The following is a 16,654-nucleotide window of genomic DNA, read 5'->3' as shown; positions in this document are numbered from 1 at the left end:
AAGTAAGTGATCTGCATTTTGGATCTGGGATCTTTTTACATTGTTGAGATACTCAGATTTAAACTACTCTCTTCAAACACCCTTGCACCGTAAAGGTGTTTCTTGTCAGCAGCTTGTTCATAAGGAAAATTAATAAGGTGTCTTGGCCAGCACAGCCTGCTTCTGGGAAAACAGGCATTATTTCCTGGTCCCAGACTCTATGGGGTCTATGCTGAGTCTCACTTTGAAGTGTTTTACCTAAAATGCAGTTGATGGTGCATGAAAATTCAGAAAAATGGAATAAGCATGCTTGCTTTGGGGTTTGGTGGTACACAATCACCTACAGCTTTCTAAAAATTTCAGCAACTGTTTACTGATGCAGATTTTATTTTTAGCTAGAAGCTTTGTATAAATGTTTATAGTCAAGGCAGAAATGCTGCTGTGCATCCTGACAGAATTGTGTTGCTGTGCATCCCAACAGAATTGGCAATGGGTTGAGTTCAGGCCCTGCCCAGCAAGATATAGTTAGGCCAAAGCAAAACCCTGACTTAGCTCTCTGCTTTAAGCCTTAGTAAACCAGTGACAGGCAAAACCAGATAATGCCCATGTGTCTCAAAAGATCTGTGTAAGACTGTCATATCGTAATGTACGTGGGAATTACATTAAAACCTGTGTCAGCAAGCAAACAAACAAAACACCCTGAGCCCTGCGTTGTGTTTCCTGTACCGGGCAGCGGCTGTTCGAGGGGAGGGTGATGGTGACCAGCTCTGCTGCCTTAGAGCAGTCTTCCCCTTGACTGTGCTCCTGTTCCATCTTTCCCCTTAGGCCTTTTGTTTACTTTTGTATGGTGTTGACAATTCCTGTATAGCCTGTGTGGCTGCTGACCCACGCAGGCACAGCCTTTCAGGTTTTCCAGTGGAAAAACAATACTGAAGAGTGTAGTAAATTTGAGCATGCTTGATGATGACAGCAGTGTACTCTGGCAACCAGGAGGGCCAGCCATGTCCTGGGGGGCATCAGGCACAACCAGGTGAGGGAGGGGATTGTGTCTCTCTGCTCTGCACTGGGGCAGCCTCACCTTGAGTTCTGGGGGCAGTTTTGGGCACCACAGTATAATCAAAGACATTTAGCCTATAGAGAGTGTCCAAAGAAGGGCCAGAAGGAATGGGAAGGGTCTAGAGGGGAAGCCGTACGAGGAGCTGCTGAGGGCACTTGGTTTGTTCTGCCTGGAGAAGGGGAAACTGAGGGGACACCTCAATGCAATCTTCAACCTCCTCATGAGGGGGGGAAAAAAAGCTGAGGGGCAGGTACCAGACTCTACACTCTCATGACCAGTGACAGAGCTTGAGGAAACAGCATGAAGCTGAGTCAGGGGAGGTTTAGGTTGGATACCAGGAAGTTCTTCACCCAGAGGGTGATTTTAGAACTGGAACAGGCTTCTCAGGGCAGTGGTCACAGCACTAAGCCTGAGTTTAAGAAGCATTTGGACAGTGCTCTCAGCCACAGGGTAGGATTGTTGGGGTGCCCTGTGCAGGGCCAAGAGCTGGACTTGATGATCCTGATGGGTCCCTTGCAACTCAGCGTGCTCTATGATTCTGTGAAAGTATTGCTAGAACGGTGATGCTACTGAAACCAGAAGTAAGCCTCTTATCCATAAAATGAAAAAAAAAAAAGATTATACCCACAGGAAAGACAAACATTAAGGTAAGAGAATGCTGTAATACAACATCCTTCTGTAGTCCAGTTCCCAGTGCATGATGCACGGTTTTAGAGAAGATAGGGCAGGAAATGACCTAAATAAATGAGTCCTCAGCCATCCTGCACTAGAACTAGGGTGGGAGGTGACCAGATCGTTAAAAGCCTGCAGGAATAAAAAAACCCCTCCAACTTTGTAATGGCTCCTCTCTGTTCCCTGAAGCATCAATTGATGCCATTGCTTGGGTATTACTGCCATTAAATGACTGTTCCTAACATGTCCCATTCTGCAGTTCAAGTGATCTCTTGTTCTCCCAGTGAGTGTAGGAAATGGTTTCTTTCCTTTCTAGAAACATGTTACATATTTGAAAATTTACCATGTTTCCCATAATCTCCTCTAGTTTTAGGATTTCCAGATATGATAATTGCCATAATTTGTCATACAAGATTTCATTAAACTGACTTTTCACTGTGTGCTTTTTCTCCCGGTGTTACTTGGTCTTTCTGTGCACTGGTTTGCTTAAATTGAACTCTAGTTCATTGTGTGGGTAGCAGATTTTCAGACAGGATATTATAAAGATGTTTTAAATTTTTTTAAAGTGTTTCTTTTTTTCCCTCCTGTGAAATCAGCACAGAGCAACACAGGTGCAAGAGAAAATTGCTAAATTAGACAGTCAGTCTTGATTCTTTTCTGCTAGTGAAAGTACAGGTGTCTCATTAAGAAATGCTTACAGATAATTTCTGTAAATAAAAGTCTAATTTGAAGATAGTGTTTAGAGCTCCCTTTTGGCTACCTCCTTTCAAGGACCCCTTTCCAGAGCTTTTCCTTTTGTAAAGATACAAAAGCTGAATTTGTCACTGAGAACACTGGTAATTCTGTTGCAGGGGTGGGCAGTGAATGCTTTTTCCAAGGTTATCTGTGAATTTAATGTGCAGTTATTTTGTATTAACTACTCCTGATCGAATTCCTGTAGCTTACCTTCAGCTTGTAATGAAACTGGAAGAGGCAAGTGGTGATATTATGTTTGATGTCCTCCTCCTGTTCCAGAGATCAGGAGGTGTCACTGAGCCCCCGCTGCAGGATGTGTGCTGCTGGTAACATGTACCTGAGCATCTGAAAAGCAGCTTGCTGTCTGTACTCCATTTAGCAGACAAGATAAATTCCTGTTGTCTGGAGAATTCAGAGCACAACTGCTTCTGCAGACAGGAGATGTATTGGACAAGGCCCTACAAAAAGCTCCCGAGAGGGAAGGATGGGGAAATGTTTTGAATGCAATTTGCTGATGGATGTTTCTGCCATTTCTGAAAAGGTTTTGGAAACAGAAGGAACCCCAGTTATTTGCAGCTTTGTAGTACAATGGCAAGCCCCTCCCCCTATTTAAGGGAACTAATATTCTGCATCAGCAAGTTTGTTTATCAACAGTAAAAATATTTGGAACCAAGTTAATGTTTTAAGAGTAATGTTACATTAGTTATGTGTTGCTTTCCCTGGAACTTGCCTGTTTACAGTAAGGTAACTGTTCCTTCCTACTGTAACTGATGCCTTTTCTTGGTCTTAAAATCAAGAGTCATTCACGGTTAGAAGGGGAAAAGGGATTTTACCTTGGTATTCATTTTAAGGATCCTTAGGTGCACACGTCCAGGTCATGTGCATCGAAATGCACTCTGCCAAATCCCTCCCCCCAAAAGATTGGATATAACATTATAGGTTTTACTAATTAGCATATCTATCAAAGATTCCCCAATGAGAGGCTCAAGTGAGCCCCCCTCCCCAAGGAGCCTTCTCCTGGATGGTTCTATCTTAGTTTACAGAATGTGTTCTGGAGAGGACCTTGGGGTCTGGGGCACACTGATCCCTAGCTATGAAGCTTCTAAAATGTTGAGTCTCTTAGCTGAACAAATAGGTCCAAGAATGTAGGCAAAAAGCACTAAGAATACAGAAGTTGTAAAAAGGTGTAACGGGTATAAAAGAAAAGGCCAAAAATCTTCATGGCATCATAACAGCTCTCTGAAGTTGGCTGGGGAGGGTCTGCAGCCCAAGGATGGGTATCTGCAGAATAACCCCTACTAGCAGTGTGGCAAGGTTAGCTGCAGTCTATTCACGAGGTAAAGTAAAAAGCTGTACACACCAGGGTGCTGAGTCCTGCAGCTACAGGCATTGTACCTGCTGCAAAGGAAAAGAGATGTGAATTCTCTGTCCCACCTCCCTTGTTGGTGGAAGAAGCAGTATGAATCTACAGCATGGGGTACAGCCTCAGAAGAGCTTTTAACAGCTGCTTGGAGCGCAGAAAGCAATTTGTTATTTAATGGTGTAGAGTCTTGCCCTGTGCAAGATTCAGTGGCTTCTGTATGTTTATATGGGGGAGAGAGCATTTGCAACGTGTGCCATCCTGCAGGCGAGCGTTTTCTCCGTTCTGCTGTCCAGAAGGGTCACACAGCCCTTCATCCGATGTGCTTAGAAAGAGCTTTGGAAAAGGGGCAAAGCTGCTCTAAAAAATGCCTCCTCTATTAAAGCACGGGTGAGTGCCTGATGGTGGCATTGGTTCTGTGTGTAAGAACAGCAACCTCTCTGGCACACAGAGGAAGCAGTGCCCAAGCCGAGGGACCGTGGAAGACCCTCTGCTGTGAATCACTCCACACCAGTTCCTTCTGGCGCTGAGACAACTCTGGAACAGAGGTGATTTGCCTGCTGTGTTGAGCACACTCCAGCACATCTCCGGTGTCCCACAGCCCGCTGCAGCTGCCTAACCCTGGCCGGGCTCCTTCTCCTCTCCTGGCAGCTGGGGCTCCCGAAGCTCCAACTTCACTGCCGGCCGGATACAGCGCTACAAACAGTTCCTTTGGATAATGGAACAGTAGCATCCAACTCCAGCTGTTTTGAGCTCCTATCGCAGAGCAGAGATGCTGTAGGGGACCCAGCATACTGGAAAATGAAGAAATCAAGTATTTAATATGCTTTTCACATACAGGGAAAAGAGAGGTAGAAAGGTGAGAAAGCTTGAGCTAAGAACGATAGTTGTAGATTTCTTCACTCGGATCTTGGAGCTATTTCAAGAGTCGGGAAAACAGCTGAAAGAGCTTTGCTTGAAGGGATGTCACTGATAGGGAAGATGTGTGATAATGTCTTTACAAACAATTCGATGGGTGAGGGCACGGGTGCTAACGTCTTTGGAGGGGGTCTTAATGTCGCTACTGACTTCAAGCAGCAGGTTTGTTACAGAGCCCAGGGAGCTCGGCTCCTGAAACAGACACGTGGGTCTGCACAGGCCTGAACTTCTGAACTTTGGGATAAAATGCCAGGTTCAAGGGGGACTGTGGTAGGCGGTTCGGGAAGGCTGCACCTTCCTGGTACCTCAGCCAGCGGGGAAAGGAAGAGAGCAACCTGCGGCCGGGAGTTCAGGATAAAAGGAGGCTGCGCCCTCCGAGACCTGGAGAGAGAAAACCCCGCGGGCGTGTGCCCCAGTGCACTCTCTCCCTTTATTCGAATAAAGTTGCAGGACTCCTCTGTCTCTTTTATGGACACTTTTATGGTTTTTCAGTGCGTGATTTTCCATACAAAATGGGGACTCGTCCCCAGGATTCTTCCAACGTCTGGGGCCTGCACACGGCAAGAGGAGCTGGAGGCACACCTCACCCAGTTTTAGATGACCAGCTCCCTTCGGCGGTGGCCAGCACCGAGCTATTGATTGGGTACCCAAGACCCACAGAGGAGTGATGGACCAGGGGGGTCCGTGAATAGTCCACAGGAAAGGACCACTGGAAATCTCACTGGTGAGTACTGTGGGAACTTCGGGGAATAAAGCATGGCAGGATGCCCAGAGAGAGCTGTAAAGGAAAGTCGAGAAGGGATCTTGCCAACAGGGGATGGACGCCCAGAGCGGGCAGTAAGGGAAAGTCGAGAAAGGTGTTGGCAATCCACGCCCAGAGGGGACAATAAGGGGAGCCGAGAAAGGGTCTCGGCAATCCACGCCCACAATGGGAACTTTGGGGAGTAAAACATGGCAGGACGCTCGGGGGTGGGAGGGGGCAGTAAAGGAAAATCGAAAAAGGATCTCGGCTATAGGGATGACAATCCCAGAATACCTCCGAAGGATCCTTTGGGAGAACGTTGAGATGATTTGCACATTCGCCCAGAGGTAGTTAAGGACATGGATGCCCAGAAGGGGCAGTAAGGGGAGTCGAGAAGGGGTCTTGGCAACGGAGGACGGATGGTGTTGGTTTGGGAAAGGATTGGTTGAAGGGGAGTGTGAAGGAATATGGTTAAGGAAAATAGCAACGGGAGACTATGTTATAAGGAAAGAAAAGAGAAACAGTGAGGACTGGGATGTTCTCTGCCTTATCTTCAAAATCTGCGGTCTAATACAGGGCCAGCTGCAAGTCTTTTGCATTCTTGGCTTCCAGGACAGGGAAAACAGGGAGGTATTGTTTCTACACCCCCGGGTCATTATGGAGCCAGGTTGAAGGATTTGGGTTTGTCCACCTGCTACTCAGGACTTAAGGGGGTTCCTCTATGGTAAGGAGTGCCGAGGCCAGCTGTGGAAATCCAGGATCGGTGTCACGGGCTGGGGGCCTGTGGGGAGGTGCGGGCCCGGGCCGGGGCTCAGCGCCGGGCGGTGCCCAGCGCCTCCGCCCCCGCGGGCAGGGGCTGCCGTGGCCTCCAGCCCCATGAGGCTGCGGGATGTCTTGTCTACCTGCCCATCCCTGAGGCACCGTCGGATGTGCCCTCCCGCCGAGCTGTGCTGGCATCTGGTGCTTTACAGAGGTTGTGGTGCGGGGAGAGCGGCCCGGGGGCCCGGACGGGTGTGCTGGCAGGGCGCGTCTGGACACTGCGGCTGGACTCCACTGGGGAGTGGCTTTGGTATACGGCGTAAGAGACAATGTGTCATCGAAGGCTGGCTGGTGCAAGAAGGAATTTTGTTTGGGTCGCTGGGGAGGGGAGTGATTTTGCAGAGTTCGGCGGCTGTGGGAGGGTGAGAGCCCACAGGCAGCTGGAGCAGGGACTGGAGAGGTGGCAGAGGGGGCCCTTGCAGGAGCTGGTTAGAAAGGCACATCAGGTATATAAAAGAAAGGATGGGGAAAAGGTAAAGGTACAGGCAAAGATAATGGCACAGTCCTTACAACCCCTGACAGGAAAAACAGTGTAGGGAGCCCCAGGATAGCGATTGGGAAGGAATCAATGTGCCATTTGTAAAAAACAAAAAGAGAACATTAGAAATGGATTGTTAAAGGTGTCAGGATCTCCTATTGTACTGAGGCCTCACCACACTGGAGTCCTTGCTGGACTGAGAAGTGTGTTTCCTAGTAGACACGGGAGCCTCTCTGTCTGCTTTGAATTTTATGCCAAAGGGGGACAATTGTCCAAGTCTTCTTTTGATGAGTGGGAAAGATGAGCAGGTGCATTTTATTCAACCGCTATTGGTGAATGTGGGAAATGGGTTGGAAATGCATGAGTTTCTGTTTGTTCCTAGTGGTCGTTGTGGTTTATTGGGAGGGAATTTGATGACTGAGTTGGGAATGCGAGTTAGTGTTGTGAGGGGTGATGGGAACCCTAGCACTGTTGTGACACTGTGTAAATTATCTGATAAAGCTTATGCTAAAGTGAACCCAGAAATGTGGGCAGTCCCAGAGGTATATGGAAAAATGGATATGGAGCCTCTCCAGATTACTCTGAGGCAACCAGGACAAGTGGTGTCTAAAAAGCAATACCCTCTTCCAAGGGAAGGAAGGAAGGGATTGCAGCTTGTTGCTGCGTCCCTGCTAAAGGCAGCTCTTTTGGAGCCATGTATGTCTCCATGTAACAGTCCTACCCTTGCATTTATGGTGCAGGACCTAAGAATAAATAATGAAACCTAGGCACTCCATGGTCCCAGATCCTTATACCATCTTGAACCAGGTTCCCTCCTCATGCTGCTACTATTCAGGACTTGATTTAAAAGATGCTTTCTGGGGATGCCCACTTACAGAGCATAGTAAACAGTACTTGGCTTTGAGTGGGAACAAGAAGGAGAAGGGATTATTTGGTCACGTTATTAACCAAATTTACTCCATCTCTAGGAATTAGGTTATTGCAGTATGTGAAGGACTTACTCCTATCGGGAGAATGGGAGGAGGTGGTGGGGGAAGCCACTGTGGTTTTCTGTCTGGAGGGAGGCTTGGAGTGCCTGAAGGGAAGGCACAGGTGATGGGCAGAAAGGTTGAATGTTTGGGGAATATTTTGACTGAAGGCCTGTGTTGGCCCAGAGGGCGTCCAGGGAATCTTGGGGGTGCCGTTGCCCAGGGCTGAAGGGGAGCTGTGAAAAATTTTAGGATTAATAGAGTATTGCAAGACCTGGACTATTCTGTGACTTTTTAAACCCAGATAGCCCCAATGTTGTGGTATGGACACCAGAACGACAGCAAAACTTTAGCCAGACTTAGACAAGGCATTTGAATTGTATGTGGATGTTAAACAGCGCTGTGCCAAAGGAATTCTAGTGCTAAAATGTTTGACTCGTTGGCAAGGGGGTGGCCCCACTGTTTGTTCTAATGGTAACTGTGCAGGATTGTGCAGCCACCGGCTTTGATGGTAACTGATGTCAGGACTGTTAAAGTCTGGCGTCAAGTTCTAAATGGGTGACCAGCACTAAACAGCTACAGTATGAAACCTCTTCAATGGAACAGGAGGATTTAGAATTGAGAAGCGGGGAAGGGTTTAACCCAGCCTCCTGTTCAGCTGGTCCCAAGGAGGCTCATGACACTATCCAGATAATAGATTTACAGGGGACATCAGGCAGGGTACTCAGAAGAGACAATAGGTAATCAACTGGCCAATGGAGATGTTCAGAAAGCAGCACTTTTGCCAGAGGTCCCCGGGATCCTCCCTTTTGCTCCCTGTGGCTCAACCGTTCCCACAGTGGGGAGGGGGGAGTGGTGCTGTCTTTTCCACCAGAGGAGCTGGAGATAATTAAAGGCGGTGGGACAGAAGAACGAGGGGAGAATTGATTTAGGAAGGACAGTAAACAGTAGATTCCAGGAGCTTTGCCCCTGCAAATATTAACTCCGTGGGGGGAATCATTGTGGCTCTCAAGGGTTGGCAGAAGCCTTCCTCAAGATGTACCGCCTTGGGTCTTTTTGTTTTAGCAAAACGAGCTCCTGAGGGATGCCTGGCTAAAGTTAATAGCCAGACTACAGAGGAGACTGCAAGGCAGGAGGGTGACCTCGGGCCATACGTCCTTTCCAAGGAATAATGGGTGTATGTTGCGGAGGTTCCCCGGTCGAGAGGGCTTAAATAACCTCTGGTAGTGGTATGCCGGCTGGCAGGGTGGCCAGAGGCATTCCTGGTCACATCAGCAACTATTGCATCAGTTATTAAAGTATTTCTGGAACAAATAATTCCAGGATAGTGATTGTGAAGGCAGTGGACTCAGATGGAGGAGCTCATTTTACAGGGGGGATCCTTCAAGGGATTATGGCTGCTTTGAGAATTCAGTGGGACCTCCATACCCCCTGGCACCCTCAGAATTCAGGTCAAGTAAAAGAATGAATGGACAAATAAAGAAACACCTTTGAAGCTGGTGACAGAAACTAAGATGCCAAGGGTACAGCTTTTGCCATTAGCTTTGGCAAGAATAAGAGCCAAACCCCAAGGAAATCATTACCCTTTGAATGAATTTTCAATGTGGCCAGGAGATGAAGATGTATATTTAAACCAGTATGTGGCCAGGATACTGTGTCTCCTGTAATCTCTTTGACCAGTTAGTACAGATGCTGCCTTTGGACTCTGCTGTTCAGAACATCCAACCAGGATCGCAAGAACAGCAGTCAGGACAGCTGAATGTAGGTGGACCCATCATACTCGGGTCAAGGTCCCCTAAACCCCAGAGGATTTGGACTTCTCAGCAGGAGGAAAAGGAAGGGAGACCTTGGCATTCAGTAGCTATGGATCATCTACAAGGACCTCGAGTGATTAACGGGCTAATATGAACTGTCATTGTCTACTTTATTCTCTCTATTTACCGTATTCTCTGTTTCTCTGTATTTGCTTGCCACATCTGGTGCAGGGGCCAGACGTGGAAAAGCTAGGAGGGGATGTTTCAAATGTTAATCTTTACACCATGCCAGGTTGTTTAAAAAGGTTAATAATAACTAGGGTTTGTAAAGTCAAATTGAGAAATAAGAAGAGGAGGAATTGATAGGGAAGATGTGTGATAATGTCTTTACAAACAATTCGATGGGTGAGGGCACGGGTGCTAACGTCTTTGGAGGGGGTCTTAATGTCGCTACTGACTTCAAGCAGCAGGTTTGTTACAGAGCCCAGGGAGCTCGGCTCCTGAAACAGACAAGTGGGTCTGCACAGGCCTGAACTTCTGAACTTTGGGATAAAATGCCAGGTTCAAGGGGGACTGTGGTAGGCGGTTCGGGAAGGCTGCACCTTCCTGGTACCTCAGCCAGCACGGAAAGGAAGAGAGCAACCTGCGGCCGGGAGTTCAGGATAAAAGGAGGCTGCGCCCTCCGAGACCTGGAGAGAGAAAAAACCCCGCGGGCGTGTGCCCCAGTGCATGCTCTCCCTTTATTCGAATACAGTTGCAGGACTCCTCTGTCTCTTTTATGGACACTGGCTTTTCAGTGCGTGATTATCTGTACATCACCGAGAAGGCACAGTAGAGAGCTGTGCTTTTATTAGTATACTATGAAGAGCTTGAAAAATAAAAGTATACAACGTCCCTATAGCCTATGTCAAAGCATCTTTATTATTTCAGCAGTATGGATACAGACAGAGAATTAAAACAGAATCCTTGAAAATTCATTAAAAATACTTAAAGCGCTCTTAAGTAAGAGTTGTAGACTCTACCAAAACAATCCCGCCAAACACAAATAAAAAATTCCGCCCCCCCAAAAATGCAAAACACTCGCAACGAAGCAAAGCCACACCAACCTCCCCGTCCCGCAAGCAGCCAGCAAAGACAAAGGGCAGGGTCAGAGCCCGGGGTGCAGGCTAAGAGCCCGAGAGCTGCGGCTGGGGCAGCCGGAACAGGAGCTGGGAGTCCTTTAGGAACGCGACGGTGCGGGTGCGCTCGGGCGGGGCCGGCCGCGCCTCCCGGCCCGTGAGGGGCTCGCGGCTCCCGGCCCGTGAGGGGCTCCGGGCTCCCGGCCCGTGAGGGGCTCGCGGCTCCCGGCCCGTGAGGGGCTCCGGGCTCCCGGCCCGTGAGGGGCTCCCGGCTCCCGGCCCGTGAGGGGCTCCGGGCTCCCGGCCCGTGAGGGGCTCCCGGCTCCCGGCCCGTGAGGGGCTCCGGGCTCCCGGCCCGTGAGGGGCTCCCGGCTCCCGGCCCGTGAGGGGCTCCGGGCTCCCGGCCCGTGAGGGGCTCCCGGCTCCCGGCCCGTGAGGGGCTCCGGGCTCCCGGCCCGTGAGGGGCTCCCGGCTCCCGGCCCGTGAGGGGCTCCGGGCTCCCGGCCCGTGAGGGGCTCCCGGCCCGTGAGGGGCTCGCGGCTCCCGGCCCGTGAGGGGCTCCCGGCTCCCGGCCCGTGAGGGGCTCCCGGCTCCCGGCCCGTGAGGGGCTCCCCGCGGGGGGGGGCGGGGCCTCCGCGCTCGCCACGCGCCTGCCCGAGGGACGATCCCCGGCCTGGCCCCCTCACGGGGCGGGGCCGCGCAGCCTCTCGCGACAGCTCGGCCGTGCCCTTGTCGCCATGGCGGGCTACTGGGACGGCCCCGAGGGCGAGCAGTGCCCGCAGCGCACCTGGCTCGCCACGCGCGTGGGCGCGGCCGCGGGTGGGCATCGGGGAGAACGGGGCACACGGGGGGGCGGCCGAGCGGGGCCCGGGCGCGGGCAATGACGCGCAGTGCTGTGTTGCAGGCCTGGTCGGGGCGGCGTATCGCATCATCCTGCTGCGGCCCGGCTCGGCTCTGGCCGCGTTGCAGACGGCGGCGGCGGACAGTGTCACGATGGGTAAGGGCCGGCACTCCGGCGGTGTAAGTGTAGGGTGGGACTCCCGCGCACCGCAGGGGCGCCGGCCTCGCCTCTGCCCGGTCTGGCTGCGCCCTCGCACCTGCCCTTGCCTCTGCCCCTGCACGGTTTCGGCGGCTCTGTCCTCCACCGGCCCTGGGTCGTTGTTTGGCCAACAGCCAGAACACTGACCACTGACATGGAAAGACATGTTCTTGATTTGCAGGTCATTTTTTTGCAATCTAGAGTAAAGCTACTTTTTTTTTTTTTTTTTTTTTTTAATCTCCAGAATACCCAGTTTGTGGGCAACAACATAGTGCAAGCAAATTAATTTTTTTGCTTAATGTATTTAGGCATTGTATTTAATAAACTGCATTTGCTGAAGAACAATGCAATGGTTTTGGTGGCAAAAGGAAAATAAACATGGGGGTTTTCCCATTACGTGTTATAGACAAAGAGACACCATGCAGTTGTCTTGAATTGTCTTAGGAAGAGAAAGTGAGTGCTGAAGAGAGGAGCAGGGAGCTGAGGGGGCTGTGTGGTTGAAGCTCCCTCAGCCCCTTGTCAAGTGCAGTTTTCCTCTTAGCAGACTCTTCCTTTTCAGTCTAATTCAATGCCTTGTCCCACCTCTGCCTCTCCCCAAGTGCTGATGCTCTGAGTTGGGGCACAGTCAGTCCAGGTCTGCGTTTTTGAGTAGTTTGACTCTAAACCAGGGTCTGGCATCTCCTCTAATGAGCTGAGGTCGTTATGAAAGGACTGAATCGTGTAATCAGCTATGATTTCAATAAATCCCTTAATCCTAAACAGGCATATTGGGCCCTCTTACCAGTTTCACACCTGAGGAAGGGTTTATCCTGTCCTCCGTTCTGGGGTCACATCTCATGGCCTCAAGCTGTGTGTTTTGCCTACAGATGCCTTTGTCCAAAGCAGGGAGAGCAGGAAAGCTGAAATGCAGTCCTAGGTCTGGGGGTTTTGTTTCTGCAGTGCTCTTTTCAGCTGATTTTGGGATCAGCGTAATTCATTTTCTGCTGAAATGTGCACAGGTTTGTAACAGGAGCTGCTGGTTTTATATAGGGATTGAAAATTTTTGTCCTGGACATTTTTATTGGTCCCAAGAAAGATGAATTGAAATCTGCAGATGGTGCCTGGTGGACAGTTTCACATTTCATGATCAAGAGTCTGTATTACATGAGGTGTGTAACTCAGTGGACAGGATGCTTCTACTTTGCAGTTTCTTAGTTCAATTCAAAATTCTTAATTCAATTTCAAAGTCAGTTTACAACAAGAATAATTTACAAACCCAGTTAATTTTTCTACTATCCAGAAATCATTGTGAGCCTGAGGCAGGCAGAGGAGGAAAGTGTCAGGACTAGCAGTCTGCAGGGAGAGCAGAGCCCTTGGGGTTGCTCTGCCCAGTGCTGTGAGGTGGGCTCACAGGGACTTGATGGCTGAGTTACAGTGCAGAGTCCAGGCAAAGCTGGGGAGGTGGCTGCACAGACACCACTGCTCCCCTGCAGTACCCCCGGCTGTCAGGGGCTGTCCCATCACCTTGTTGGGAAGGGCGTAAGGCCTGCACCGATACCCTGGCAGGATGCGGTGCTGTTTGGTGGCACCCACCCCCAAACTGGGTGTGGGGCGCTCTGAGGGTGCAGCTCACAGCTGAGTGGGATCCATGTGGTGCAGGGGGAGAAACCGAGGGAAGCTGGGTGGGACTGGGTGATGCTGACCCTCACTGTAGCAGCTGGGATAGGATGTCCCTGGTTTTCCATTGTAGCCACTGTGAATATCGAAATCATGCTCAGTGTGAATTCTCTGGTCTTTGAGGATTTTGGTTTTGTTTTTTTACTTCTTGTTTACAGCTACACTAGGAGCTGTGTTTGGCTTAAGTACCTGCCTCAGTGCCCAAGTCCGGGAAGAACCAGAGGATCCTTTGAACTATTTCATAGGCGGTTGCACAGCAGGAGCTGTCTTGGGAGCAAGAGGTAACTGTGGACACTGAAATGTGCCTGCATTGAAATGCCTGCATTGAAATGTGCTGGTTTTAGAAACTTTTCTGTTGGGGAAAAATGTTAAAGAATGTTGATGCCAGGCTTCTTTGGTAAAGATTCATCTCAGCCTGTATTCATGCCAGTTTCATTGGCATTGTATGGACCTGCTAAAATAAATATGGCTACAGGAGGGGAGGGCACCAAAGGGAGCATGAAGTGATACACAGAATGAAAGGAGAGGTGACTCAGTACTGCCAGTAAGAGCTACCAGTTATATCTTAAAATTGCAGGATAGGAAAAATATAGTTGTGGAAATCCATGTTTTCTTGGTAAGAAGTGTGTTTTATTTTAGACAGGAAGTACAATCTAATATCTGCCATGTGAATTCTTTACATAGTCTGAGGGACAAGCTGTGTCCTGCTGCTGTTGCTCCTATAGCCCCTTGTAAGGCTTAAGCAGCTCCTGCAGATGCTGACACAGCTCTGTGTTCTGTAGACATTCATCCTTGAACCTAAAGAAGTGAGTGATTTATTTAAGTTGTAATTGTGGTGAAAAAGAATTAATCTTTATTTGTCCTAGTTGCTGAGCTGATGAGAGTTCAAAGCAATGATTGTTATTTTTGTCACAATATTTGTTATATTTTGTCATTTAAATGAGCCATTTAAGATTGCCGACTTAAGGGAATGGGGCAGTGGATTATTGAAATTGATATTTCAAATTGCAAGCTAAAAGCATGAGAACTCAATTTTATAAAAAGGCCTCTTTTCCAGTTCCTCTGGCCAGACAATGTTGCTGATGGTCAAGGGACTTACGAAAAATGGCAGTCTAACGAGATGTACTGCACAGGACTTAATGTGCCTTAATGGGTGTTTTCTGCTTTGATGTGTTTTCTTCAGCTCACAGTTACCTCACTGGCACCACGGCATGTCTGGGGTTTGGAATCACTGCGGCTCTCATGAAGATTGGTAACCAGGAGGGCTGGAGGCTGACAGGACCTCCCAAGCTGTAAATGTCCCCTTTCACCCCTGTGAGCTGGCTTCCAAATGCTGTATTAGGACATTGTGTAATAAAGATTCGGTCCAGTCAGCAGTTGTCACAACATTGTGGTGTCGTGCGGCTGTTTCCCGGCCTTTGGGCTGAGGTGCAGAAAGCTGGAGCTGCTGAAGGGGAAGCGGCATCTTCTGGTCTGGCTGCGATTTCTGTGTTCAGTTTGCTTTGCCTCCATGTCTCGGCATTGTGTGTGCAAGCACTGTGCTGTAGCTTCAGTGAGGTCCTTGAAGTTGAGTGGGCCCTGTGGGGCTTCTTGACAAGGACTGGGATTACGCTGCACTGAGCCCATCAGTGAGGGTCTGGAGCCAAAGCTTCTGAAGGAGTGCTTGGCTCTGTGCTGAAGATGGGGAAGGTGGGGTAGGGAAGAAGTTGTGGGTTGCCCACGAGAAGGTGTTTGGGAGCCTGAAGTCTTTCTCCAAAAAGCATTTCAGGAAGTCTAGAGCTAAATGCTTCATGGTTGAAATTGAGGAATATCTGGGGCTGGAAGGGACCGCTGAATGCCAGCTGAGAGCTGGAACAGGTTGCTTATAGCTGTGTCTGGTTGAATTTTCTATGAACAAACTGAAGTGTGTCCTGCGAACCCACTAAGGTGGAGAGCATGGAGCCACAAAATGCACAAAGAGAGGCAAGAACTGGATCATTTTGCCTGGAGAAAATGTCAAGATTTGATCTAATGGCATTTTTCACAACTTAGTGGCTACAGAAAATGCAGGCTCAGGTGTGCAGTGAAGGGTGGGAAATAACAAGATAGGGAAATTCTAACTAGATAGAAAAAAATAATCTCACAAGCAGGTTAAGTGCTGAAAAATAGACTTGTAGAGGATGTGAAAAGATCTTTGGGAGCACAGAATTAACTGGACGTGTGGGAACACTGCGGGACAGAGATGGGACATTAGGGGATGGGTGCATGAGTTACAGGACAAGGAATGTGGGTATGGGGGATGCAGGTGCATGGGAGAGGGGAACATGGGGTGTGAGGGGAGGGGACAAGACAAGGAGATTGGAGCACCAGAGGACAGCAGAGGGAGGGACAGTGATACAAGGACACAGTCAGCTGTAGCAGGTTGGTTTCTCTGGTTTGTGCTCTGTGGGCCAGTGGGGTCCTGGGTGTGTGTGGGGTGGTCCTGGGGGCACTTGAGGCTGGGTTGAGGAGCTGGTGTCCCCATGTGCTCCTGGGGCTGAGACCCCCAGCTCTTTGGGCTGGGCTGCAGCTCAGGAGCACAGCAGGTGATGGTAGACCTGTGTAGTGGTTTGGTTCAAGATATCCATTACTTACTTATTTTCCTTCTGTGAGATAAGAATTAGGAGAAAGCAAAGCAGGCACAAAACTTAAAAGAATAAAAGAAGTTTATTAACAGACCTAAAGGAAGAAAAGAGTCAGACTAAACCTTCAGAACACTTCCCCCCACCTTTCTCCCTTCTCCCACTGACAACATAAAAAGACAACCCTTTAGATTTTCAATCAGTTTACCACCTCTATAATAATCTTTTTCAGTTCACTTAGGGTGAGGAGTCTCTCTTGCTCATGCTATGGAGACATCTCCACAAGAAACAGTTCTCTCGTGGCTCCAGTGTCACAGCAAGACAGCCACCCAGGTTGGTTCTCTGCTGGCATGTGAGAGGCCCTTCCCCTGACTTACAGCTTTTCCCACAACTGCTTTCGAGGGTCCAGTCCTGAGCTACTGGGGTACCGTTTGTAAGGATGAGCTGTTCAGAAACAAAGGTTCTCTTCACCTATCTCTGTGAGCATCTTCATCTCTAGGAACAGAGGTCTTTTCCTTCCCTGGGAGCAAGGGTCTTCATCACTTTCATCTCTGTTCAAGCTTCTCATCAAATTACAGCTACTTCAACATTTGCTCTTTTCAGCACAGGTACTTCTGCTCACAATTGCAGTCTGAACACTCTACCTCCCCTAAGCTTCATGAAATTACAGCGGGTACTCTGATGTATCACAGTCCATCACCATAGCTTTACAACAGAATTTCAGCTTCTAGGTTTGAAGCATCTCCTCTTTCTCCTCCC

At 49.3% G+C, this 16,654-nt stretch overlaps 1 protein-coding gene across 1 annotated transcript; it reads left to right on the top strand.

Moving 5' to 3' along the window:
• The first annotated feature begins 11,312 nt into the window (after nucleotides 1–11,312).
• Nucleotides 11,313–14,668, top strand: LOC138099810 (NADH dehydrogenase [ubiquinone] 1 alpha subcomplex subunit 11-like). The gene is made up of 4 exons (XM_068997326.1): nucleotides 11,313–11,419; nucleotides 11,505–11,597; nucleotides 13,454–13,576; nucleotides 14,479–14,668. The coding sequence occupies exons 1-4, from the start codon at nucleotides 11,338–11,340 to the stop codon at nucleotides 14,589–14,591; spliced, it is 411 nt and encodes a 136-aa protein (XP_068853427.1). The 5' UTR covers nucleotides 11,313–11,337; the 3' UTR covers nucleotides 14,592–14,668.
• Nucleotides 14,669–16,654: the final 1,986 nt, after the last annotated feature.

The sequence above is a fragment of the Aphelocoma coerulescens genome, chromosome 28, assembly GCF_041296385.1.
Source record: "Aphelocoma coerulescens isolate FSJ_1873_10779 chromosome 28, UR_Acoe_1.0, whole genome shotgun sequence".
NCBI lineage: Eukaryota > Metazoa > Chordata > Aves > Passeriformes > Corvidae > Aphelocoma > Aphelocoma coerulescens.
This window is presented reverse-complemented; position numbering and strand designations above follow the sequence as displayed.

Coding starts and splice junctions, on each gene's coding strand:
- LOC138099810 (XM_068997326.1), top strand. CDS start 11,338: ATGGCGGGCTACTGGGACGGCCCCGAGGGCGAGCAGTGCCCGCAGCGC. Junction 11,598..13,453: donor GGCGGACAGTGTCACGATGG/GTAAGGGCCGGC, acceptor TCTTGTTTACAG/CTACACTAGGAGCTGTGTTT. Junction 13,577..14,478: donor AGCTGTCTTGGGAGCAAGAG/GTAACTGTGGAC, acceptor TGTTTTCTTCAG/CTCACAGTTACCTCACTGGC.